General features: G+C 43.4%; 2 protein-coding genes across 3 annotated transcripts; both read left to right on the top strand.

Annotated features, from left to right (window-relative positions):
• Window positions 1-1,493: 1,493 nt before the first annotated feature.
• On the top strand, window positions 1,494-5,489 carry LOC107194551 (RDS/peripherin-like protein xRDS35). The gene is made up of 4 exons (XM_015584192.1): window positions 1,494-1,768; window positions 2,295-2,568; window positions 2,696-2,971; window positions 5,391-5,489. The coding sequence occupies exons 1-4, from the start codon at window positions 1,494-1,496 to the stop codon at window positions 5,487-5,489; spliced, it is 924 nt and encodes a 307-aa protein (XP_015439678.1).
• LOC107195014 (UPF0676 protein C1494.01) lies at window positions 4,893-27,425 on the top strand. Of its 2 annotated transcripts, none has more exons than XM_015584763.1 (7): window positions 4,893-4,932; window positions 6,281-6,793; window positions 20,835-20,950; window positions 24,317-24,432; window positions 24,953-25,097; window positions 26,365-26,547; window positions 26,712-27,425. In XM_015584763.1, exons 2-7 carry the CDS (start codon window positions 6,700-6,702, stop codon window positions 27,063-27,065), a joined length of 1,008 nt encoding a protein of 335 aa, XP_015440249.1. In that variant the 5' UTR covers window positions 4,893-4,932; window positions 6,281-6,699; the 3' UTR covers window positions 27,066-27,425. The 2 variants fall into 2 exon arrangements, with proteins under 2 accessions (XP_015440249.1, XP_015440248.1); XM_015584762.1 differs by lacking the exon at window positions 4,893-4,932 and adding an exon at window positions 5,917-6,108.
• The last annotated feature ends 25 nt before the right edge of the window (window positions 27,426-27,450 follow it).

The following is a 27,450-nucleotide window of genomic DNA, read 5'->3' as shown; positions in this document are numbered from 1 at the left end:
GTTAACGGTACTTTTTCCGTCTGTCCAACGAAACTCCAATGAAATTAGTCTCGAAGGAAAGACAATGACCCATCGCCAGCATCGTTCACGTCGTTTTTCAAGCGGAACCCTAAAATCCTGGAAAAAAACGAAAATACAATTTTACACGAGGCTGCATGGCTTATCTCTTCGGAACATGGCGTCTGGTGAGTGTTTCATCGGCAACGAGAGGAAACGTTGTACAAAAAATCGTAAATCTGTTCCCGGCACTGTTTCGAGCGTTGAAACCTTTCGACACGTCTGTTTATGTTATCCGCCGGAGCCTCCGTCTCAAGCTTGACTGATTATTCGAATGAAATTATTTTAAAGTGGTCGTTCTACTGACAAATGATTCATTCTCGTTGAAATTGATTTATTGGATAATTGTAGGTAATGTTAATTTATTCGATGTTGGAAATGATTTGTTTCCTCGTTGTTTCTCTCTTCGGCTTCTAACGAAAAGATTTTAAGTTGTATTTTGTGGGTTGAATAACCAACGGTTAACATAATTTCAACAAAAAAATAATGTGTAACTCTTTTTAAACTCCTTTTTCACACAAAAATATGCATTTATCCACGAAACAAGTTTCTCTGTTATTCCAACATTTGTGAAACAGTCTTTTAAGAATGGGTAGTTACATAAACATCCGCGATCTACCGCATAAATAACAATAATTTTACGATGATTCAACTTATTTTCATTTCAAATCAAACTTACTTCCGTTGAATCTATTCTTGAGGTATAGATAACGAAACCGTTGAAAATAAGTCACTCCTACCAATTTGTACCGGGACCTATTGAAACGTATGCCAAATTAACATTCGGTTTAACATATATTTCGGTGCTTAAAATAAATTTATCAACTGGTAAAAGGCCCTTCCCCCACAATACTTTTTCCCCTAACGGAAGTCGAGTTTGCACGTCAGTGTACCTACCTCGATTACGGTCACGAGTCAGCTCCGTAATTGCGCGTCAGCCTCGGGAAAATATGTTTTTTTTTCTCTCTACTTTGGTTTCGTACTTCCGGTCGAAATTGTATTCTCAATGAACGCGCGTGACGCAGAAATATGTCCCTGACGCAACCTTGTTCTTTCTCGTTCACCTAAATTGGAGGCTAGACACTGACAAGGGGAGATCAATTTCGGTGGTTTGTTTTGTCGTTTCAAGCCATAAATTCACATCAATAAACTTCAATATCTGTACATATTAAATCGAACAAGAACGTGTTATTTGATGACAAAATGAAACTGAACACCGTATACATGTACATCTATAAAAAGTTGCGCCATAAACCAAATTGACCGAACAGTGTCTCGGGCCAAAGTGAGCCACAAAAACTCGATGAATTCGTAGAACAACAAATCATACGTTGCATTGAATTCGATCCCGTTTAGAAGATATTTTCAGGTAGAACGGCCGGTGAACCCGAAGAGGGACTAGCGTAGAATCATCCGAAGCTGGGAATTCACGTTGAATGTCGAGCAACGAGAGCAGCCGTAGGAGCAACGTGGTATTCAAAAGGAACGAAAGGTTGCCTTGCAACTGTGGATGGGAAGTCAGATTCGGTTACGGTGTCGCGGTCACGCTGGCCATCTTCGAGGCTAAACGATTCTTCATGCTGATCCTGGAGATATTCGCCGAATGGCAGATCATTCGGTTCGCGGGCGGTTTACGACCGGTGATATTCACACTGATGAACATCAGCTTGGGTCTGCCGACTGCTCTGATTACTGTGCGCAGCATACGCGCGTAAGTAGTACTCATTTACTATATTGCCACAGGTTTCCGGAGTCACTTTGAAATTTTCAACTACACACTTTGGTCCTCTACACGCAACAATTTCAGTTCAATACAGAGTTTGTGTTCGTATCTATTTACTCGAACCCTATTTATCAGAATTCAATATTTTAAGAGTCAAACTCTGTATTGCAAAACTCTGCTATAGTTACCTGTACAAAATGCATTAACGGCTTCAGTTGCTTACAAAGATCATACTATTTAAATCGAGGCCGATCGTGTACGGTTCGACTCTTGCATCCCCAAAACTGCATAAAAATGGCGCCCGTATTTTTTCATCTAGATGATAAATTTGTTATTAATTGTTACGAATCGTTGTTATTAAGTAATCAGTTGTCTGAAATTTGCATTCTAAGCGTTGAATCGTCGTCTTCGATCGGCCGATTTCTTTTTCTTCTTCTATGCGTCGTTACCTTTACCACCAACGAGCACGATCGTTGAAACTCCCCCTTTAATCATCGCCAATTTTCCCATCCAGACGAAAGGTGCCACGTTGCTGCGTGGAGACCCGTCGAGCGTTAAAGTGCCTGCTGATAGCAATAACGATCTGCGCGATAGCGAACGCGGCCACACTGGCCTCGATAGGATACCACATAAGCGTCCGACAGGAGACGTTGATCGGGATATTCAACGATTCGATGCGGCTGTACGTGAGCGCCACGTCGTACAAGTACGCGATCGACGAGATACAGTTCGTCTTCCAGTGTTGCGGTCACACCTCCTACGCGGACTGGTTCCGCTTTGACTGGCAGGTGAATCCGCGATTGCAAGACTAGTAACTCGCCCCCCACACGGTATACAGAAATCGTGACACACGAGAAATCCCGTTGGATTTAAAATAATCTCACGATCGATGCGTGTGCACCTCGATCGAACCAGGGGGTGGACTACGCGTCGCGGGAAGAAATGGCGGTGCAGAATCGTATATCCGACGAGGAATACAGGGATCGAGGTGTACCGTTCAGCTGTTGCAGCTTGAGGGCGTTGGCTCCTTGCGAGCACACAGAGATTCACCGGGCGGACGTGAAGACCATCAATGCGAACGGCTGCGCGGAAATCATTAGTCCTGTTATCCTAAGGATCGTCATTGTCGCCTATGTGATGACCAGCACGCTGGTGATCATTCAGATCTTCTTGGCGTTTTTGATCACGAAGGTATCGTCAACCCAACGTTCGATACATTATCCGATAGATTTATACTTTAACCCTTTGCACTTGGAATTTCTAATTTTCCATACATTTTATCCCTTCAGAGGAGACAGTCGAGTGCGAAGGATTTTTTTTTGCAAAAAATTTCCCTTTTTTTCTTGTTCACCACGTTTTTCAACGTTTCCTCGTTTCGATCGACACCTAATCTACAATCTCTCCTCCATATTCGCAGATCATACGAAAGCTGTTATGCGGTCCGTGCCGTCTGTACCATCTCCCGGCGTCCTTCGCGGACGAGTCAACCAGCGTGTCTCTTGGCGGCACGAGGTAAATCGGATCGACACCCGTTCAATAATAAACACAGTTATGTGTCACATAACAAAAACAGTTCACGTTTCGCGTGGAATAGCCGAACGCATCCCATAAATCACCGACAGGGGGGGGGGGCGCGACTTCAATTAAAAATCATATTTCCAAGTGACGAGGGGCGACCAGCGCGATAAACGGCGCCGGGTCATCGAAGACGATGATCCGTCGCCGTGGATAAATTAATCGCGGCGAATTCACCGCGACCGTACCCTTGAATGGTGACGTACCGTGATACAGTAAGTTGATCGACGCGTTTTTCTGTCTTTTTATCTGCTTCTGAATTCAGCACAGAAACGGAGAGGCGGGGCTCGAGCACGTCCCCCACGGCACGAGAACGACGATACCAACGTAGAACAAAGCGACGCGATAGATCCGCCAGGAGAAAGACAAAACAGACGTCTGTGTCGTCGTCGAGAAGACGCCCTCGATCGAGAAACAAAACCGTCGAGGACTCGACCACATCGCCGTACGAATCCTCACCGGCGAAGAAGCCCTCTTGTCGTGGCCGCGATCGAAGGATCCAAGGAGCGGCGAGGATCAGGCCGAGCGCCCACGAACAGCACACGATACGGAAGAAGCTTGTGTTACCGGACGAATAGGCGCCGGATGGTGGACCGAAGAAAAACAAGAAAAAAGGAGCGCACAAAAAACGAATCGTTCCGGCATGTACGAGGAAGTCGTTTCACGATCGTTTATCCAGCATTTATCGCCGCGGCTAAAAAAAGCACCGAATAATTGAGGCGGTGAACCACGAGTTCCACGTGGAAGCGAACAGCTGGCGAGCACAACATCCGTGGATCACGATCCACCCCTCCATGAACAGGTGTACAACACCCTGTTCTAGAATCTGTTATGGTTATCACGAGGAAGAAGCTTTGCCCTGGGTGTCCGCAGGAATTTTTGCGTCGAGGATGGGGTGACAATATGCTCCCCCCCCCCCCCCCCTAGTTTTATATTTCTTTCTAATACCTGATTCCTAATTTCAACTGCTTTAAATTTTAGCCTAGAATATTGGTAAATTAATACATATATAGTTATGTGTGATAAAAGATGGAAACAAAAGGAAAACAATTTAACATGTAGGTATTACGAGAAAAGGTCAGTTTGGGAAGTTTTATAAAGGTGCGGGTAATATGGTCTCCTAACAAAAATCGGAGCATTGCAGATGAAAAGTAAACGAATGAAGTATGTTCTGTTAGGTGTCTTTGTTATAATATAAAAATCACGAGGGGACCAAATTACCAGCAGGCGACCATAATATGTACCATTTCTTTCCTCTAATCCAATAGATTTCAATATGTCGGCCACATGATGAAAAAGTACAATAATAACGGAACCCCGCTCGATATATTCTTATTTGAGGCGACAACAGTGGCAAACGGTAGCTCCCGCTACGATAATGACGAAATACTAATTGCAATGATTAGAGGTAAACCGCCGCGATCCGAAGGAGAAACCGAGCGGTGGGGGATCCGCGAATATTGCGTTTGGTAATTGAGGAACGAGCGCAGTGCGATTCGAAGCATCGCCGCGTATAGCGTCGCTCGTTGTGTACCGCTCTTTGCGTTTAGCGATTTATTTGTCTTCCTTGAACGCAGGTTTGTAGCGTCCTTTCTTTGTTTTGTATAAGTTTAGTTTTGTAAGATGTAGATTGTACTTTGTAGACAATGTTGATTAGGATTTTGGGGACGATCGAGATCTGGGTTAAACGTGGATCGTAATAAACTAGTGGCACGAATTTGATGATATTCCCTTTGGAAACGGTGTAAAAGTGTAACAGCATCGATGTCACTTTTTTTCGCCTTTGTTCTTTTAAAGACACTCTATATTATCGCAAGCAACATCTTCGGTTTCGGAATAATGTACTTTTGTGTGCGATCGATAAACTTCGATAACGATGATACGAATTTCCTTTTTCTTAACGTATCGCTGAAATATATCGTATTATATTAAACGCGCGCTTGATATTTAATATTTATTTTTCAGATAATCACTAATATTTCTAAATAAAAAGGCGGGAAAATAATTTTTTAACTTGATTGAAACAAATAGCGAGTTACTTATTATTATAGCTAACGTTAAAGACATGCTAACAGTATTTCGCAAAATGCCATTTGCATTATCGAAATTTATCGTTATGTGTATAATTTATTGAAATTCTTTCTATCTGAATCACAATTAAAATGTGGCTGCCATGCATTCGTCATGCCAACTGTGACGAATATCATTTGTCTACTTGTCGAAAAATCAATATCGTCGAAGTCGAACACGTTAAGCAAGGTCAATTCAATAACATTACAATGTAAATAAAATCATATCAAATAGGACATACATTGTACGATATTCCGATAAAAGTCACAGGCCCCTGAAAACAGATTTCCACTCCTAACGTCGAAGCAGCGCGCGATCCCTCGGCTCCCCTGAATTACGCGTTCGGTCGTCGTCGTACGCGTTCGTCGTAGTTTCGCGCGCAGTCGTGACAGTTCGGATGGACTCGGTCGCGGTCGGGCCAATAGGCGCGCGTCTCGTTGGTTCGCGAGCTCTGGCCGACTCAGTCAAGGAGCGTTCGCGTGCCAGTAAAGGTCGTCGTCGGTATCGCTTCCGTTCCCTTTCGTTCTCTGTGTAAAACTCGGTCCATCGCCACTCCGTCGATAGCGTAGCATGTGCCCACCAGTTCACAGTCACGTATACGTTTACCTGCTGCACCACCAGCCCCACAATAAACTCGTTTCGTACGGCTACCGTTAGGGCTGCGCGGGTAACACTGTGTCCTGGTAGCTTCCTTTTTATTTTACATTAAATACAACACGTTAAACCAGGCAGCGTCCCTACGAGGTCTCCCCGTTTTCCGTCCACCGGAAACCGTGTGTGTGTTTTCAACGATAGTTCGAAGGAGTCCACGCAGCAGTGCGCAGTGATAGTATGATTTTTTCTTGGATATTCCAGTGAAATTGTTCCGGTGATCGCCTGTAACGGGTGGGCGACGAGTTCGCACGTGGCCACGAGAGTGTATAGCGTGCACGCGTGTTCCTGCAACGTCGAGCCACGTACCTATTTTCCGTCCCGATATATCGGGTGCCCAGACGATCAGACGAACAGAGGGGCGTGTGTGGAGATCAAAGGAGGTGTGCTAGCGGCGGCGACAGCTTCTCTTGGTCCGCGGTGGCAACGGCGGCACGAAAAAGATATTACGAGTGAACGGAACGGAAAGATCGGGAACGAGATAGTATACGAAATTGCGAGAGCAGACCGAGAGGGACAGCACAGCGGCCGAGGCAAGGAGAGAGAGAGAGAAAGAGAGAAAGACGGATATAGAAATATCACCAGTTTCGACGAGCAGCAGCAGCCACCAGCCTCCTAGCAAGATGAGCTGCTGCACGAGCGCGCCGATCGTAACCCAAACCTGTGAGACAATGCTGAGCAAATGCGAGGTGCCGATCATCGACCTCGCTCACATGGGTGAGTTTCATGTTGCTTCTTCGAAGTTTCTTTTTTTTATTACGTTAACCAAACGAGTACGTCACTCGACAAACGGGTTAACGTCGAGCGTTATTTGAAATCGTCGCGACCGGCTAAGACGAGTGCGGGAATCGTCGTCGTTTCGTGGGGTGTCGCAACAACAAGTTCATGGGGTCGGTCACGACTTGTGAAATTCGTTGCAATAGTTTGAAATTGAGCCGCGCGAACGGCACACGCACGTGGCGACAAGAGGTACACGGTACATGTATGCATGTAATTTAGCTCGACGCTTGAATGACTCGTTGCGATGACTCCACGCGAAAGTTCACGGTTGCCGCGCCGCTGCTTAGCCGATCGGCGGCGGCCCTCTGTGCAGCCAGCGTGAAAAGCAATCGAGTTTGAAATAACGAGGCAACGTGTGTGTGTGTGTGTGTGTGTCTACACACATATATAATGCTCCCCGGTCGCGAGCAGGTTTTTATAACCGTTAAATGTCACCGGGACGGAATATACATACGTGAACTTTGCCTTCGTCGTAACAGGCCCGAGTTACACGCGTTACCAAAGGGAATTATTAGCGACGGTTCTTCTAAATATACATACATACGTGTATAACCGAGGGATCGAAAACCGTTGCTCCTTGCCCGCGTATTTTTAAACCGGCGATTATCACGTGGGAAACGTGATATCGGTGGACGTTACACGGGGATTCTCCGATTGGCAAGTGTAGATGAAAGATGGCCTTTGAGAACGTTATAGACATAGACTAGTCTTCTAAAGTACAGTCAGCAACGAAAGTGTTCCAACGCGATGGTACACAAACGTTCCTTACATAGAAAAATTTTGATAGCCAGTCTATAATGATGATAGTCACTCTATTCGATACATGAGATTTCATGAAGACACGATACGAAATTGAGCTTCGATCCTCGGAAATTAGAATACTCGAACTACGACTCAAAGTGTACGGAATTTTAGAGATCGAGGGGGTGACGCTGTTGCGGTTGCTTGGCAACGAGGCCAGGCAATTGGCCAGAGACAGACAGTCGGACCAGCAAGCCAAGAGCTTCGCCGTTTCACAGTCGGAGGCGCCTACCTCAGGTCTGACGATCCGTTGAGGTCAGAGCCCGTCTCACAAAGAAAAGGGCCCCACCCTTAGGCGCCCTCTTCGATTCACGTAGTGCCAGTGCTTGTCAACCACGGAACGCTTTCGATTAGAATGAAGTCTTGGCAGTGCACCTCGGGCAAATTGCTGTCTCCCCCGCTCTCGAGGACGACCCAAGTGCTAGTCTATTTTTTTCCTTTCTTTTTTTAGTCTCGTGACGCTGTATTACCGTGCATTAATAGTAATTGCGCAAGAAATATAAACATAGACCGTTGTCGCAAAGGAATAGCCTAAATTAGAAAAGTTGTAATGACCGTTGTATTTAGGGGTACCCACGACTTGTATGCTGATTTAGCGGTATTCAACAGTTAAGAATACGCTGGTCCATAACCTAACCCTGTCACATTAATACTGCATGGATCAAATTGATGTGTACTTAACGATACCATCAACCTAAGCACTTAGTCGACTTTAGTGTTGAGAAATTTTTCTTTGAATGTGAAGAATCGTTAAGTCGAGGATTATACAGAGCATTAAGTCTCCCATCAATCGTAATTAACGATTCACAGAGTCTGATAAAGCAACGACAATACATACCTGTCTGTCAGACGTATCTTCTTTTTATCTAATTGCCTGTGAAAGTAAACAATAAGAAAACATTTGGGTCTGCAATAGACGCGCAACCATTTCATCATAATTATTGCTTCTGTTGAATATTTACTGTGTCCCTCGTGCCTGCGAATTTCAAATAATAGTCAAACAACTGACGGACCCACATGACACACGCTGCAAACAACCCGACGAGTTGCTAATATTGATAAAACACACTGACGCGCGCGTGCAACGATTCTGTTGCCCAACATAATATTGACAATATTCGGCTTGTAAATAGTGTTCATTGCGCGAAACACCCTTTGGCGTTGACTAGCGGCGATAGGCCGTTACCGCCTAGAGTCGTTGATTTCTAACCGTCATCGAGAGAACCGAAGCGCAAAAACCGCGACAGCTGATCGAAAATCTAACTTCAGACCAAATCCGAAAAAAGAAAATTAATCACGGTACTGATTATAATTTCGACAAATTCAAAGTAAAATTTAAAGCACACCCTTTACAGTAGCTCTTATAAAATTATTCTATGCACCAGCAGCGTTAGTGGCCATTTTGATCCGTGAATGTGTACAGTACTTATTCCGTGGTCAAATTCCACGCGAAATTTTTTTTCCATAAACTATCATACTATACTCCGATGTGAATGATTGTACAAGAAATTGTATGATAACTGTAGGAACTGTGCTGTTTATTCGAATTATACATTCTGTGAACACTAAGCAAACGTCTGGGTTATATTTTTACGCTAACAGTGCACACGCCGTGCACAAAGCTCGTGTAACAACTCGATGTATGAATGTACATACATATATCTTGCGCACAATTTCTTTGTGCTCTGTAACGCTGTGTTGTTGGATAATGATTTAAGCGGTTGAATGCTGTCGAGAATAATGGATTGGCGTGTGCGACGACGCCGAGCGAAAAAGTCCGCGCCGCCGCGTTTCAATTCCACCACGTCGGCCTCCGGACGCCGTCTACATAACCTATCTCTATCTCACGCGTTTCGTCCGTCTTTCTCTCTCTCTGTCTCACCGGTCCGGTTCACGAGTTTCTTTCGTCTCTTTCTGGCCCCGGCGCGCGTCTACATTTCGAGTCTCGGGCGACAGGCCAACGACCACACGACTCGCGCGAGTCGGCAACACTGGCCCCACACACACCGTGGACGAAAAGATACTGACTCAATCCCTTGCTTTTGAGAGCAGTTCGCAAGATCGAGATCACGATCGACACACGGAGATACATACATATATTACTGCAACGTTAGTCATCGATTATGTAAATCGTGGCTAATACAGCTTAATTACAGTCGCTTGTCGTGTGGACTCCTTAGTCATCCGGTGATCCCTTTTGTGCCATACAAGGTGGATTGTTTCGTGTGTGTATACCTTGGCACGATCTCACCGTTCATTGGCTGTGACCACTTGTTGAACGTTCCTCCGTGTATCATTGTCTTCTAACGAAATGGTATTTAACCGTTGGACGGCGGAAATTTTGCCAGAAAATACAAGATACATGTGAGTTATAGGGATCTTCCCCAGGGACCACATAATACCCAGATCATTGGAAACTAAAAAAAAAGGAGTTTTATGCAGCGGTAGTATTTATGTTTTAGTAAGTTATCGTTAACTCGCGTGATGATAGATTCTTACATATTCTTAGTCATTCTGTTACTCATTCCGGTATGAACTTCCGTGTGCTTGAGTTTTTTCCCAGATATCCTAACCTATACCACGCACAAAGACAAATATTTTTCAGAAACCATCACCGAATGAATTTCGAGGTTAGTCACGCGTCGAGTCTCCTTTGTTCCACTCCGCGTTCCTGATTCGCATGCATGATCTTACTTTCATCGCGAAAAGCACCGGCATAAGTATATCCTAACAGTCGCCGCTGATCCGAATCGGCAAATGTCGGCCGCTTATCACGGCCGACTTCCGACCTTCTTCGAAACTCTTCCTTCTCTGCAAAAGAGCCGCTTCCTGTGTACCGTCTGTCAGGAATCGCGCGTAATCGAAGAATCTGGTTCACATCACGCTATCCCTTATTTCCGTGAAATCGACACGAGAGAGTCAATGTTGACCCACGTTCGATTCCAGGAAGTGTGTGCTCGACTCACAGCGCGAGAACGGTTCTTCTAAATTTAGATTGAATTCGAAATTCTCCGGCTCTCTTAAAATACCAAAGAAAACAATAGTATAATAAGTGTCGCTATGGCGGTAGATTGGTGTATCAGGTTTTGAGGTTAACTTTCAGTCCGCTCGGAATCAGTCGTGACGGACGTGTTACCTCACGGTTGTGTGACCACACAACCTATAAATTATTCTTTTTTACTTTTCTTTTTTCTTCCTCATGGCGGATACGGTGTTACCGGATACGTCAGGATAATAGGAAAGTGATGTTAGTTACGAAACAGTTTTCAGTAACCAATTCGTGAATCTTCGTGGATTCGCGTCGACTGTGAACTTGGCGACATATGTGTACGACGCGTATCCGTTCATATTTTGTTTACATACGCCGTCAGAATAGCAGCACCCGGTGAAAGTTCACGATTCTCGGTACGCACGAAGGTGTAACAGTTGCCCCTTTCCTCCCACCGATTCACCACGATACCCAACGATGCGGATAAACGGACCCTCGAGTCGTATCGCTTCGTCCGTAGAAACGTTACGTCGCTGGCGCGCGTGCAACATTGAAATTAATTGTCCGGTGCATCAACGGTCTTTTCCTCCAGGAAAACGTATATTATACTCGCGCCTGTACTTGACACACGGACCACCGGTATTTCCACGAATCGTGTAGACCCTGCAATTCCCAGGTAACACTTAGAGTAGCGCGGTGATATCACTGTTTTTAGCAGTAGATTAATAGCACGGTTCCCGCGATTTTGCAATAAACCGCCTGTCATTAATTGGAATTATGCAAGGATAGGCGATTCGTAATCTGTTCCCTCCCCCGATTTGCGCACTACCAACGAGGTCCATATCGTACTTATGCGGTGGATATTGATATGCATAAAGATTCTCTTCAAATTATTTTCGAAACCGTTACAAGCTTCGTCTATTTTATAGGCACTATCTTTTCTGCCGTGTCCTGTACACATTCCAGTATGCTTGAAATTACCGACTGGACAAGTATTTTCACGTGTTAACGTCACTGTATCATCGACACAGAGACGATCAATGTGCAAGTCCTAATCTCTGTTAAAGAATACATAAATAAACTGGAGCTCGAGTGGACAGCAAAAGTAACGTAGGACACGAGCCTACGCGAGAAAGCAGTTCCAATGAGCGTTTGATTGTTCCATAGCCGCCAATCATCGCGAAAGAATTCGGTCGATAGTCCCGCGTCCGTAACGGGAAAGATATCGTGACTCGTGTTTCAAAATGTTTTTCACGGAAACATCCTCCCCACGCGCCCCTCCGTTGTCTGTTGCTCGTTGGTATTTTTAATGATTTTTTGATTCCATCTCGGATTCTTCGTGAAATTCGCCGGTTTTCATCGAAAACCTGTTGTGAACATTAACTGACGATAATAACGGGTGGCTCCCTCACCGAATACCAGTGCCCTCTCGCGGGAGGAAATCTCATCTTGCTAGAATCCTATTTCCGCAGTAGTTCGAGGGCCCGCCAAAAGTTTACGCGTATTATCTGTGCGTAGCGGTCACACATGTTCGACTTGAAGCTCACGGCGACGTAAACATATTTCTTTAACTATCGTCCGTATTATCCACTATACTAATTCGTAAACATGACAGTTTATCGGAATATATTTAGCGAATTTTGTATCCATTTATATACTGTTTTCGCAACGAAATCGTTTGCCCCTCCCGTACCGCGGAAGATATTCTTGGATTCTCTCGATCGGTCTTGAATTAGGTTAGTGTAAGGCTTGAATCACAACGTGTAGTAAATGTGTCGCAGTAACGATATTTGTGGGCCGGTACTTCCTGTGACATTTTTGTTATTTCGAAGATTAAAGCGTTCTGGATGGTCTCCGTACACGCCGGCTATGTCTGTTGCTTCGTAAATTGCCAATACTACTTTTGATTCGATACCTAGTTGGACGTTATTTGGATCAGACTGTACTATAATAGAAAGGTGAACTCTTAGGGAATAGCTTAATAAACATTCACTAATTGACGAAAGTTGTGAAACAAAACATGTTCGATCGATATCGTATTTGTTACCCACGTGTGAAAGACACATTTCTTGTTTCCAACTTCTTGTCTCGTCTTATTTTGTTTCCCAACTTTCCTCGACGAGTGAACATTTTCAACATTCAAGTATTTAACAATCGAAATCAAGAGTCTTGTTGAGTGTCTTCATCAGTATGTCCTAACGACCAGCGCACCTTCTCTTGTATAAGCCCCATCTCACAGCTGAACTTTCATTATACGTTCGAAGGATACCTCTGACATTTTTACTCAACCTCAACGAAACCGGAATCACTCTACATTTAAAATATTCAACAGAAAACAGACTAACCTACAGATACAGTGGTCTATCGAAATGAATGCTTGAAAAAGATTTAGAGATGTAGATATCATCGGGTATGTAATGGGTAGCAATATGGCCGCAATTCACGGAGATAAATGAAGCGTGGTCGACATTGTCTTAAGAATTTGAACAGGTTGGAAAGCTTTGGTGCACCGTCGGTATCTGTACCTTTCCTTTTCATTAACCATATGCTTTATTATCAGCGGCCATGTTTGGAAGGCTTTCTCCCGCGTACACGTTCAAACTCTCCTCGTCACTTAGGCCACTTTGACGCACGAATGGCCCAAATACACATCTCCAAATATCGCGCAGGCACAGTTTCTCTCAAGCAATTTCTCTCTCATTCTCTCTCCCTAGCCTGTAATAACGCTCGGAACACTGGAACCGTGTGGTCCCTGTGTACAAGAACCATACGTTTAATTCCCCTGACGCAAAGCTCCCCGATGGTGACGCGGAATGCGCATACCAACGGAGACGATGACGACGACGTCGACAGATCGGCATCTGGAGAAAACACGTAGGCAGCAGCCGTTGCAAAATTCGTACTTGCGCAAGTATCCGTTCGCTATAGACGCCGCGACATCGCCGGCTGCAGTTGTCTCTCCCGTGGGTTGTTTATCCTGGCCGTGGTAGATTCGATGCGTCGATAATACAACGTTTTTCATTTATTTGTTCTTTTTACTGTATTCAAGAACGAATTCGAATTTTTACTGCGTTGTACGTCGCCATTTCATTTGGAAACAGTTTGTTGTTGGCTATACTAGATTTTGCATATTCTTTTTGGTAGAATGCAGCGCCGTATCAGGACCGGGAGGCAAGCCCCAAACTAAGCCTTCCATTTATGTCAAAAAATGGGTCTTCTTTTTCTAATTATTTTCCTACTTCTATTTCGCGAGGACTTGAAATCATTTCATGAATCTCTTTGTCACCTTACAAAATCTTCCATTACGGTTCCTCTATCTTATCTCTGGTAAGCTTTAAACAACGTGTTGCTTTTTATTGTCCTGCATTCACGGTCCGTTTGACGCGTCTTTTTTTTTATCCATTTCATATAAGCGTGTGTACATTGAATTCACGAATAACTGTATATCGTGTTCCGAGCAGTTAGCCTTTACAATCTTCAAGTGGGGATGTTTATTGTCGTATAATCGACGCTAATAGACTAATTTGTAGCTGCTACGGGATTCTGTAATCGCATAAAAAACTAGAAGATACAAGTTGTTCGGTTTACGGGTGACTGTCGACACGAGTTCGACGCCCGACAAGGAAGATGGCCGACTTGGAACGATTCCTCGCGAAAAAGCGTGTTCGTTTCAGTAACTCGCATCACGTTTTCACCGACACGATGCTTGACGATTGTTCCGTCCAGGACAATGTGACGGAAAACTTTTACATGGTGTGACCCTCCTGTTGATTTTCAATTGGAACGCATCCCAAGAATATGTTCCTCGTTGTCATGGCCGTGTGTTTCCGCTCGGATTATACATATTCGTGAGATCTTGTGGTGGGAGGTCGTTATAAACCCAAACGCCGGCTTTAACGGTCTGCATATACATACACCAAGGATTAACAATAATATATGTCGAAGGCTGAAACGAAATTTCAACAAGGAAAACGGTAGTATGGTTATGAATCATGCGTATAGTAACGAGCACCGAGTGTAGAGGGCGGGGGGAGGAGGTCCGTCAGTAGGCACAGGATTTCGTATTCACAACAGCGCCATCGAAAAGTGGACGGTTGGCGACGTCACGAAGTTTGTTTTCACACGGTAGTCGCGTTGTACCGTTATCGTACATTGCAATCGAGTTTTATCGTTTTATTTTCTCCTCCCGTTGCACTCTGACCACCATCGGAGCTCTTCGTCGGCACCACTTTAAGTCGTCGCCTTTCTATATACACCGCGCGAAACAATTAAGAGGATCTTGTATCGCGCAGCCTTTGTGTTAAGTAACACATTTAAATGCTTTCTTGAGAGTTTCTTATAAGGATAGAAGTAGGTGTGTTAGTATCTCACGGAAAATATGTTAATCAATCAAACCTATGTAGCAGTTGACTTGTTACTGACGCTTGCTTGGTGCAACCTAATCTCCCAGGGGACATATGAAGCTTTTATTTGTTTGGATCAGTGTATTTCCCACATTGGGAGACGTGTTTCGATGAAAATTTTTCGAAGCAGTAAACGAAGTTTGGGATTATTACAGGATCAGTCGTTGATATTGAACCCAATTCGATCTGTTCGACTGGTTCCTTCTCGCCTAGCTAGTCGTCCGCCATCTTTGAATATTGACGTTTAACCTATCGAACTACGGATATGCTGGGTCAACCGGGACCCATAGCAATATCTCGGAATATTTCATTTCGTGATATAAACAATTCAATGATTGTGGTTACCGGACGGGTCGCCTGTGACCTGGCCATAGAAACGTTAAGATTAAATAGCGAGAGCAAAGAAACCTCACGCTTACCCTGAACCGTTCGAGTTTGCGTTCGAAAATCGAGATCGAGTGACGACATAAAGCCGAGTTTCTAGGGTGCACACGCGACCAGAGAGAAAATTTTCGCCACGTTTCACCTGGTACCGGCAGTCTCACCAATACTTTCGCCTGGTGTATGCATAACGATCGAATATATATGTATATATACCGTTGCCAACCGGCGAAACTTTTTCATATTGCCACCGTTCAAGGGAATGACGCGAATGTTACGAGAGTTTTAAGTATCCATGTGAACCGATGGATCGTAGCGTGGCTACCGTAATTCAACTCGAACTAAGTCGCTGATGTGCATGACTCACGAACGATATGGGTTGCTTTTTTTTTTTTTTAATATTCACATGTACCGATTACTGTTCTGTATTTTTAACATGTATACCGATATGACAAACGGGTCATTGAGTAGAGATAGGGAGCATCACGTTTTTCGATAACTATACACGTGGACGGTACAATAAACTCAATTATCTTTTTTTTTTTGTTACATATTTTCCATGCCTTAAGAATACGTTTGCCAAGTGTTGTATTCCTGTTTTTTTTTTTTTTTTTTTTTTCATTAAGAAAATCACATTTATGTTTGAACTTTCATTTTTCTCAAATCGACCCCCAGTGCCTGATAACTTATGTACATCCATGAAATCCTTAGTTTATTTATGTACTGTAATGATTGTAACGATTCTTCGTTTCGATTTGTAAAACAAATTGTAGTTGCATAAACCATCTTGCATGTCTTCAACCGTATCGCATTTTTATTCATTTTCACGCAATAATCCGACGGAAGAAAAATCCGCAACCTCGAGCAAAGCCTAACGAAACAAAAAAAAAAATTGTGAAAATCCGGCTGAGCTCGTGACACTCCAGCCGTCGATGCATTATCGCGACGTGAGTCGCGATAAGTCGCGAGATAAGGTGGCTGTTCGATTCGCTCGGCGAACCGGTTAGAGTATCGGAAATATCGCCTCTAATAACTCGTCGCAGCAGGGAGACAATAAATTTCGCCGTGATGTCGTAAATTATCCTTGGTTCGTCGATAACGCTCGTGACGAAGGTGACGGAGGACAAAAGCCCGTCGTCGGGACACAATACACTTTTATGAGCACGACAGGTTTTCACAATCCAGTGAAAATTTGGACACGGCGAGGTGTTCAAACTAAAAGTCGCGTTAAAACTTCTCAAATAATTCAAACCACTCAAGCCGAACAGGCGACTCGAATACTGTCGATAAAGAACCGACTGTGAAGTTGCCCATGACCCCCCACTTCGTGTTGTTTTGGAAGTTTGAATGTAAACTCCAGGTTGAACACGTAACCTTCTGTTTGAATTGGTAACCTTCTGTTTGAATTGGTAACATTCCGTTGGAACGCCTCAACATGACCAAACTCTCTTTGGACTATTCAAACTCTTCATGGGAAGTCCAAACAGTGTTGAACGGTTTGCGAACCCACCCGCTGCGCGGTGCCGTCGCGCAAACTATGTTGTGTCACTTCACGAGCTTGGCTCACGCTACTTCACGTGAACAAAGAGTGAGAAGATTTGCGACAGAGGGGGGGGGGCGCATCCGGCGGGGATGGAAACTTCATGCGGTGGATTCACATCGACGCGAAAGAGGATTCTACAGTCACGCAGCGATCCTCGGGGCCGTGAGCGCAGGAACGATTTATGACGCGATACGACGGAAAAGACCTTCGTGTCGGCCCGTTAATCCGCCGTATCGGTTGCGATCCACGTGGCTCGCGAGAATTTCCACGGTATTGGCTAATTGATCGGTGTTAAGTCGCGATACTCGTGATACTGTTTTTCTAAGAAGATCGTACCGACTAGACGAATAACCTTCTTATAACAACTTCATTCACTGTCCTCATACTTCTACAGTGGTTGTACCGAAACAGAAGAGTTTCCGTTCTTTTGCCTTCATTGAATCGCCCTAATGATTGACAATAACAGCCGTTTCTTTCTGTTTTTTACCCTTAGAATCATATATCGTGTCTAGGAATCGGATAATAAAGTGGTTGTTACTTCACTGTTTTCGAACTCGATTGTACTAATAGTACTTGAAATTCGTACGTACTGAATTGCAGATACAGAAGAATAGCGAACTAGTATCTTGTCCACTCAATTATAAAAACAATATAATAGTACTTCGACCGCTTACTAATACGTGACGCGCAACAGAAGTGATAAATAATGCTCCACTTCCGTGACAATTATTAATAGAGATCATGTTACCGGATGATGACTTTGATACTGTACTCACAAACGTGTATTCCCGTGGGAGCAGACCACTGGTCACAGGCATGCAGATGATGCAGTTTTTATTTTAATCGTTTGAGTCTCCGTAGTCAGCAATTTCCATAAACGAAACATCAGTAGAATATGTACTCAATACTTATCACTCCTTCTGACGCTCTAGACCAAACGGGATTAAAATTGAACAGCCCAATAATCAGAACAGGCACCAACATTGAAAACCCAATAAACTCAATTTATTAATTTAAAAATTATCGGTCCACCTATCGTTTAATTTTTTTTTCACTTTACCCCGGGTTGCCCTCATACATTGGTCCAAAGTTGATGTCGAAATCGTCTAAATTTTCAAGGGAAGAATCATCCGATTTTCTTCTTTTATTTCCTCAATTTTTATACCGAATCGACAACTTATTAACGCAAACGTCGGGGCTCGTTCTCGTTTTTCGCCAGATGTTGATAACCGCCACGTTATCGCGACTCCACGCACGGTGCACACACTGGGGGGGGGGGGGGGGGGGGGCTTCTTCTCGCCCTGTGAGAAGTCGAGGAGAGATTTCACTTCTCGGCGACATCGAAAGAAAGATACACACACGGGCTGGAGATCCACTCTCCAAGTTGTACACATTTACAAACGCACGTTCTTCCTTTATTTTATTCGCGGGAAATTTAAACGTTGCGCAGAAGATGCCGCAAGTAATGTCATGGAAGACGAAGGTAATCATTATATAACGAAGATTTTCAAACGCAAAAGCGCTCGTTAATTTTACATACTCTTGAGATTTCTGCGACGTCTCTCGATACCTCGAATGGACGAGGACGGAGAATAAATCGGTTCGAGGAAGATAGGGAAAACAACTTCCTCTTTCGATTTCTACCTCCTCGAGAGATAAGCATCGTCGTCACTGGGCACCGGGCCCAGTGTTGCGAAAGTCCGCCGTATAAGAAGGACTTTTCCTCGTGAAGCTCTTTTCTAATCACGTGGAAATAATATGATATCGTCGTATTTTTATAAGTCTAGCTGGAAAGAGAAAGCCTGTGTTCCGGAAGAATTGTTAAACATTTTATTGGAGACGACGCGGGTACGTTGGTAGTTCTTGAAGGCTGAAAGGGAAGATGGATCGTTATTGCGTGTGAAATTCATCTGTTTGCAACTCAGACGGTTAAACCCTGAAATCATTGGCTTAACGCTTTACGAAACGATCAGCGATTAGTATAAAGTACTTAATTGCACGGTAGCCTAAAGTATCAACATGTAATTTCGACATTTCGCTTGGTTATTCCTGAGTTTTTCTAGAATTATAAAGAATTTTCGTCTCGTGTAAGCATTTTGATACTTTGTTCGTTAGATTAGTATTTTATTGTTCTTGTCTTGCGGTCGAAGGTCGATCCGACGAAAAATTTATATCGTAACTGCCACTTGGGAATTAAGTCCTTGGAACTGGAAGAATCGGAATATTTTATCGTTAACCGATTAGAATATCATAGGATTCACGCATTTCGAGAATTCGATATACTCGCTCTTCGGTGTACAGTTTAAATGGACATCCATTATTATTTACAGTTTCATACAGGTGGCTAGTTAACCTGACTTTATTCTGTCCTAGTAAAAGTTATATAACGTGAAATTAACGAACATTAAATTTTTGATACGAACTAACAATTAATTTATGATTTTTATACTTACTGTACTTTATTAAACATCCCTAACCAGCCTTACGATAAGTCCAACTAGCAAGCCTAGAACGAAACGCTCCTCTTCCTTTTTCATAACCTTCATTTAAAGCCGTCACACAATAGTAAGCTGCTGCACCACCTGGCGGTGAGAGAATGAAACGAATCTTTAGAAAATACGGATATGATGTGGATGATCGTGCGTGGACTTCAAAGTTAGATGTCGTTCGAACCAATTTTTCACCCAAAGAGGTTAACGAACCAGTGAACCGAACTTTTGGAAGATATTGTACGCTACTCAATGTCCACCACTTCAATGAATTACAGCTGATCTTCTCAAACGATTTTATCGCTCGCGAACATATCCTCGTTACGGGCACGCAGCTGTTTGAACGTCGCGAGTCGTTATCTACAAAGAGGAATAAACGTAAGAAAATTTTCCGCCGTCGTTTAAAAGTTTCTCAGCCGGATCTTGTTTCTGTATTCGATGCTCGCGCGCTACCGGTCGCGTTGAATATTTATTGTTCGAGTGTTTCGGCGGTAAGGCCACCGGCTCCGAAGAAATCTAATCCTTACTCGAGCATACCGAGGACAACGACCACATAAAAATTTGCGTATGCCGTTGTTACTCGTCGAATCCTTGAAAGATATAAGGTTAGAGCGTTGCCTTCGGTGGCCGCGAAATAGTTCGACAAACGCGCGGCATATTAATCGCGCTAGCAAAGATTTAACTTCCAGAACCGTGTTGAACAGATATAACCAATAATATTCGGTGTACCCAATAGGTGATTCATTATTTCTCGGGGTGTCGAAGTTCTCGTGTCAGCGAAATGTCTGGAACATTTTACAATTCAAAATACGCAAGGGACCTCGAGTTTCCCAACCACGGTTGTTTAGCAAACGGAAAATCTGTTTCTTCTTAACGTACCACCAGGGCCCGATAACGTATCTATCAATGGGTGTTCCCCTGAATGAAATAATCGATATTTAGGAGACGGAGCGGGGGCGATTTCATACTATCGCGTCGTGAAGTCTTCAAGAAAGACGCGTCATCGTAGATACGAGTAAAGTACATACATTACATAGGGTATATCCGTAATGATCGCGTAATCGGGCATAAAGTGTGATTCTTCACACTACCACAAGTTTTCCTTCTATATGTATAAATATTTTCCTCGCCTCTTCACCGGTTTGTATCGTGCTGATGCAACAAAGACAGATCACTGTTAGTCCGAAGTGGACAAACAGGTGTAAACGCATTCTCATGAGTAAGCCTCGCTAAGTTGCTCTTATGTGGATACACGTGGCGAATGAATTATAAACTTTAATCCCTTTTCATTTTAATTTTTAACCTACTGAAACTCCGTCGATATAGGAAATAAAATTCCTCGCGTCTCACGCTTTCCGTTTTCTTCTTCCAGGGACAGAGAGATGTCCTCAGAAGGGTGTCGTGAAGCAGGTGGCTTCGAAGCTGGTAAGGGCGCTGTCCGAGAAAGGACTGGCCTTGCTCGTCAACCACGGCATTCCGGAATGCAAGGTACGCATTTCCTTCGATACCCGTTCCGTGTATACTCGTCGGATCGAAGATCGCGAGAGGCCTGTGTATCTGCGCGTCCTTGACGACCGGCGTAATTCTATTCAGCAGAGAAAGCAATAACGTTTCGTTCCATGTACCAGTTTGCTTTTCCTCGAACTGATCAACAGAATCGAGTCCGCGGGATGACTTCGAACGGTGGAAAAATACACGAACCGGTGACGTTAAATTGTATATATATATATATTTTTTTTTTTTTTTGTAAATTACATGCGAAGAAAGTTTCGGTTCTGTGAACCCTCCCGACACGATCGAGGTCGGCGATCGATTATAATACTCGAGCAATCGAATACAGTCGACGGATACCAAACGCTGAATACAGTCATAAATAAAACAGAAACTGAATATCTAAGAATAATCAATAAATTAATACCAAACTTCAACATTCAAAATTAGCGCACAAAATTACAAACAAGTTCCTACGGAACTATTAAGATGGCGCCCCTAAATGACCAGAAACAGGGTACGATCCGCTCTGCAGAAGCTCGCCTAGCGTTCCCAAAAGACCAGAAGCGAGGTACAATCCGCTCGACAGACAGGGCTCGTTTATCAAGCATAAATAAGTATTCTCCGTATCGTGTATAACTCGATCGTGTTACATACAGAGTACGGCCTCGGCTTGTAACGAAACTCGTGGTGTCCTCGGCTGCATTACAAAATTACCGTGCCGCGCGCGGAACCAGAATTAAAGGAGTCAAGGCGACAGAGACATGCGGCGTGGCACAGAACGAAAATCGTGCGGTTTCGAGGACGATTATAAAAAAGCGTGCCCCAACTAGAACGACGCGGAGGGAGTAGTCGGTGGAACTCGATTCGCGGTTTTTACGGGGCATTGCGGCGAGTTTTTAAACCCTTTATCGAGTATACTTGTCGTGAGGAAAAATAGAATACTTTTTGCCATAAAACTAGAAATTTGATTAAATATTGAAAAATATATTTCTTTCATAGAATAAGGCAATGAAATGGCTACACATTTCCAAAAAAAAAAAACTTCCACCGTTAAAGGGTATTGAGGTTAAGTTTTCTGCCATGTAGATACAAGGTGTTGTGAATTCCGCAATGACCTTGTCCAGAGCTCGAGCCCCCCTATCGTTAAAGAAAGCGCGTTATCGTCGGCGGTTTGTCACATTTTCACGAGATTATTTGTTCGAGGGTCACGACGCGCGCCGCCTCGATGCATCATAAATATTGTTTATCATGCATCTTCACGGTACGCACGCGCAAGTGTAACGCGTGAATTCCCTTGGTATGTGCACGATTACGCGTGTTGCATTCAATGACCGATATTCCGGGAGGGGAAACACGCGGAAAGGCCGAACCGGGTTGATTTCCGGGGGAAATTGGTCTCGATTCCCTACTGGAAATAGTACTAGGATCGACTACACGTGGTCGTAAGGGAGCTCGTCGAACAAACTCTCTTCACTGTAAATAGGATAATGAATTGTCCTATATCATGCGAATACCTTTCGAAATACAGTAGTTCCCCGTTTCGAAGTGGACGGGTTCAGATTTGTAGAGACCTAGAAGGCAATCTAAATATTTAATTCCTACGGTTTTTTTTATAGCGACTTTTACAAAGGATCCTCAACGAAGGATGGAGTCCCCCTGCGTATAACCTAACCTAGTCATCCGGGCGGTTCCGCGTGTAACTCCGGGAATTATCGTTCGTGCGCTTGTAATTCTTATCGAATATTACGTAAGGGGATTGTACATACAGCGGGCAGACGACGTTACGGCACAGATAATTACCAAGGAACCCCGGCTGTTGTTCATCATTTCCCAACTATCCGCCACCTTCGCCGCAGCGTCGTTTTTCGAACGGTTGCGCTCCACTCGCGCTGCAAACCGTCGCGCGTGCATATGTACGTGTATACGGCTAGATGAATCAATTGGCTGAAACGAACCGTCGCTTTTAATTGTCTCTCGACCCGAATCCAATTAAGAATACCGCTTATGGGGGGGGGGGGGTCCAAAGACGGTGGACTGATCAACCAACCGTTTCCTAGGAAGTTGTACCTAGTTTCTCGGTATTTTGACGGTGAATATGTTTAGGGACATTGCTCTTGGGACGCAATAGACATCGATTATTACTTGACACATCGGCGATCGAATACGAGAAATTTTATTCTCTGGCGCGCATATTTTTTAACGATTATTACCTAGATAACGGTATTTTTTTGCGCTGATCATCAAGGATATCCTGCGGCTATTCGTGGTAAAAAATCCACCAGATGGAATATCATTGAATTAACGATGATTTTCGGATGTTTGTGCGTTGCTTCGTTTGTAATTCCAATCGAACGCGGTTTTTCTATTTGTTTTCTATTTGCCTAATGTAGCCAGGAAGCATTAAAACGGAATCAATGATTACACCGAATTTCAATCGAATCCAGCGCCACTGTCGCTGGACGAGTATCTTTGTTCAGATCGAAATCAGAAGACGTTCGAGATTCGACGGGTTCCCGACAAAATTTATCGCGAAATTCGTTATGTGTGTTTCGTGTTCCGCGGTCGATTTCGCAACTGGTTTGTCCCGGCGAGCCGATAACGAAAGCGGCCACACATCATCGCAATGACAAATTCGAAACGTCACTACTTATCGGCGGCTCGAGGATGTCACCTGCCCCAAGGTGACATATTTCTGATACCGTGTGGAGAGCTTAATTACATAATGATTCTGATTCAATTGCGAGCGCATTTAAGTTGTCCCGTAATTGCAGCCTTAATTTGCGCCGTTCGTCATTATTAAGGGAAAAACAACAAAATCACTTCCAGATGGAACACTTGCATACAGGGTGTCCAACTAGAATTACAAACGCTTCAGTTGTTTTTCGATGTTACTCGAAAAAAAAAGGACTAAAATGAAGTTATACGGTTGAAGGGAATTCTTTTGAACCATGAAACCCTATGGACATAACCCTTCTTATCCATTTTTTTTTATATCTCCGGTGGTACTGGAAGTGACTTACAAGTTCATTATTAGCGGGACACCCTGTATGTTTTCTAAATATAGAAGCTTAACATTCTTTTCGCGATAATGTGTTACAAAATCAAACGGATAAAAGGATTGCTTCATCCCTCGAAGAACCAACACGTAAGACGCGATAAATCATTCTTATTGTCCGTCGGTACAGACACAATGAGAAGCCGTAAACATTACCTTGAATCGACAACGTAAACTGATCATTTTCGAACAATTCAGTAGCTTTATCATATTCTTTCGAAACGGATAAGTGGACGTAGGAAGAAAGAGAAAAGGAGATGGAAAAGTAAACTCTCGGTTAATATTATTTTCGTGTCTATTCGCAGATGAAGGCCGCTTACAGGGCTCTCGACGCGTTCTGCGAGCTACCAGATGAAACCAGGGCCAAGTACGCGCGGGACCCGTCTGGCAATCATGGCTACATAAAACCTGGACCATCCACGTAATTATTTACCCTCTGGTTTTATTTACTTACCGAGGAATTGAGAAATAGGAACAACCATTAACGAGAAACCATTGTGTCACCAATGATTTAACTCTCGCGAACGAGTTACGATCAAACAAAAAGACTCGCAACAGACAAAAAAAATGACGGATAATTTCGTTCATTTCACTTGTCGCTAATTCCATTGGGAATCGTGCCAATCAAAATTCAAACGAACTACTAATGGTGAATACAGTGAACAAGGTAAACGAAAAATTGTAGAAGAGACATCCAAGTTCAACGATCCCCAATTAGATTTTAAATCCCTGATCATATATCGTGATGTTACCAGGACACTAAATCTTTCACGGAATATTCAAATTCATTTACAAGAATTCGTAAAATTTTTCATTTTCCTAGAAATCGATATTTCTGTTCATTCGCTAAATACACATCCGTCTAACCTCAAGAGAGAGAGGGTTTAAGGAATCGATTTCTATGGGTAATCGAAGTCACCGAGCGTTTCTTCGATTTTCAGGTACACGGACGAAAAGGAGGCCAGACATGTTTTCAATGTGTCCGGAACCGGAGAAGTCGTCCCGGAGGAGGAAGTGCCCGGTTTCCGATCGGCGGTCGACGAACTCGCGCGGGACTTCAAGCAGCTGTCCGCCATGCTTTTGACCGTAATAAACAATTCCCTTTTTAAAAGTTGAAAGAGTGACGAGGGGGGAAACGATGATCTAACGATCTTGTTGTGTTAACACAGAGTGAACGGGCTTCTCGGTCGACGCAACATTTTTTTTTTTTTTTTTTTTTTTTTTTTTTTTTCTCCATGGAAATCTGTGAGAAGAAAGCTTTTCGTCTTCCGGGCCGTTTAGAGGACGCATAAATATTTAATGATCGTCTGGCTTTTGCGTCGAACTGTTGAACTTCTTCGAAACAGTTCGAAGATCCGTGATCTCTTTTTAAAGCAGAAAATCGTCTGGATGATGTTTGTTGTGTTAACAGTACCGGTGAAATGTGCCCACCATCATACGATTTATAGTTTAGTCTGGGTAGCAATGCTAATGTCCAATATTGTAATTATTACTGTGTTATACTAGAGGTGCTAGTTTATAGTTCTTCGAGTGTGTAGAATAAATTTGCAACGGTGTTGCTATCTGAAGTCTAGGGACTGTTCTTGTGGAGCTTTCCTGTGAGATTATTTCACGTAATTTTGGTACTGTGAAACTTTCGAAAATAAATGTAACGGTGTTGAACTGCAAATGGTTATTATACGATCTATTGCATTGCAAAGAAAACAGTTTCATTGAATATGATTCAAGTTTATATTTCAACGAGTTTACTTGATCGGCAAAAACTGCATCACTTTGTGCTGTATAATGTAGAATTGTAATGTAACTGAGTCACCCGTGTTTTATGATAATAAAGCATTGCCGTAGCGATTATAGCCTTTACGTTTAACTGAACGACTATAGGTGTATTCTCAATTAGGTTCTGTGGAGGCTCCTAAGTCTTTATCTGTCCAAGATCTTTTCATTAATTAGAAAACTTGGTCTCACACTTTCACCGGTAGTGTAACTACAATAACGTTCTATGAGACAATAAAATTCCATAAAGCAATCGATCTAATCAATCGAACAGATTTGACAACAATTACGATTTCCTACCATTTTCTAAAACCGAAAGATCAAATCACATGGTACTTTAACTATTTAAAAATATTTTTTGTACGTATAATTGTTCTCGTCAACGCTTTCGTTGATTGGGGAGGTTTTAGGAATGTCGATTTGACAAAAAGACACAGTTCTAACTGTAAGTAACACTACAGACCAATCCGTCTGGCAGGCGAATTAACGTGATTGGTTTCTTCGGTTGCTTTACAGCCGTCATTAGGTACTATAAAGTAAAAAAAAATAGGGGCCAATGTATGTGATGTATGCCTTATAGGCTCTGGCCGTGGGCCTAGAGCAATCACCTGACTTCCTGCTCACGAAGCATTCGCGAATGCTGGAAACTGGTAACGAGTCCATCCTTCGTCTACTTTATTATCCACCCCTTGGCGCACCAGTGCCAGGACTGGCTCGTTGTGGCGCTCACTGCGACTACGGCACTCTCACCTTACTAGCGCAGGTAATAAACCAATTCGCGGGAACATTTATAAATGGTAGTTTTTTTTTTTATAGATATAAATCACTCGCAAGATACAATATATTCATATTAACCCGATAATTACTATCAAATCAAACGACATTTTATTTGCAATATTACGAAAGAATATTGGACATTATTTTCAGGATTGTGAAGGAGGTCTGGAAATACAAACGCCATACGGTGAACGGTGGGGACGTGTCGGTCATCTTCCGGGCGCCATTTTGGTGAACACCGGCGACATCTTGGCGAGCTGGACTAATAATCAACTCCCAGCGTTGCGACACCGTGTCGTTGTACCGGAACACTGTGGACGAGGTCGTCATTCCATCGCCTACTTCGTGCACCCAGACGACAATACTCTTATCGAACCCTTGGACACCAAAATCACGAAACCGAATCAGGAACCAGCGCCGTGTCGTTTGCAGAAAAAGAAACGAGGAGTACTGACAGCGTACCAACACCTGCAACGTCGTCTCCGAGAAACTTATGCTTCTTAATGCTGTTAACACAATTATAACCATTTTTCCCCTCTCCCATTCCCTAGAACCAAAATGGTCCTAGTATCATTTGTCATTAATCATCGAAAACGAAACGCACGCGGCAATGGACGAATTTATCAGATTCTAATGATGTTCGTCTGACAATGAAAATTGGTACCAGAAGAAGAACGGGTAAGATCGTCCATTCCTTCTAAAACGGATGTAGTCCATACCGTTCCGAACGAGGCAGAATTCCATTGGTGACATTTAAGAACTGCGATATGTTGCATCACAATGGCTATTAATAAAGAAATTTGTACTTACACTTTGTAAAAAGGCATTTTACACGAGTTGGTTTAGCTTTCCCGAGTATAAGGAAGAAAATAGGCTTTTTCTTTTGTAT

The sequence above is a fragment of the Dufourea novaeangliae genome, unplaced genomic scaffold (assembly GCF_001272555.1).
Source record: "Dufourea novaeangliae isolate 0120121106 unplaced genomic scaffold, ASM127255v1 scaffold8, whole genome shotgun sequence".
Taxonomy (NCBI): Eukaryota; Metazoa; Arthropoda; class Insecta; order Hymenoptera; family Halictidae; genus Dufourea; species Dufourea novaeangliae.
This window is presented reverse-complemented; position numbering and strand designations above follow the sequence as displayed.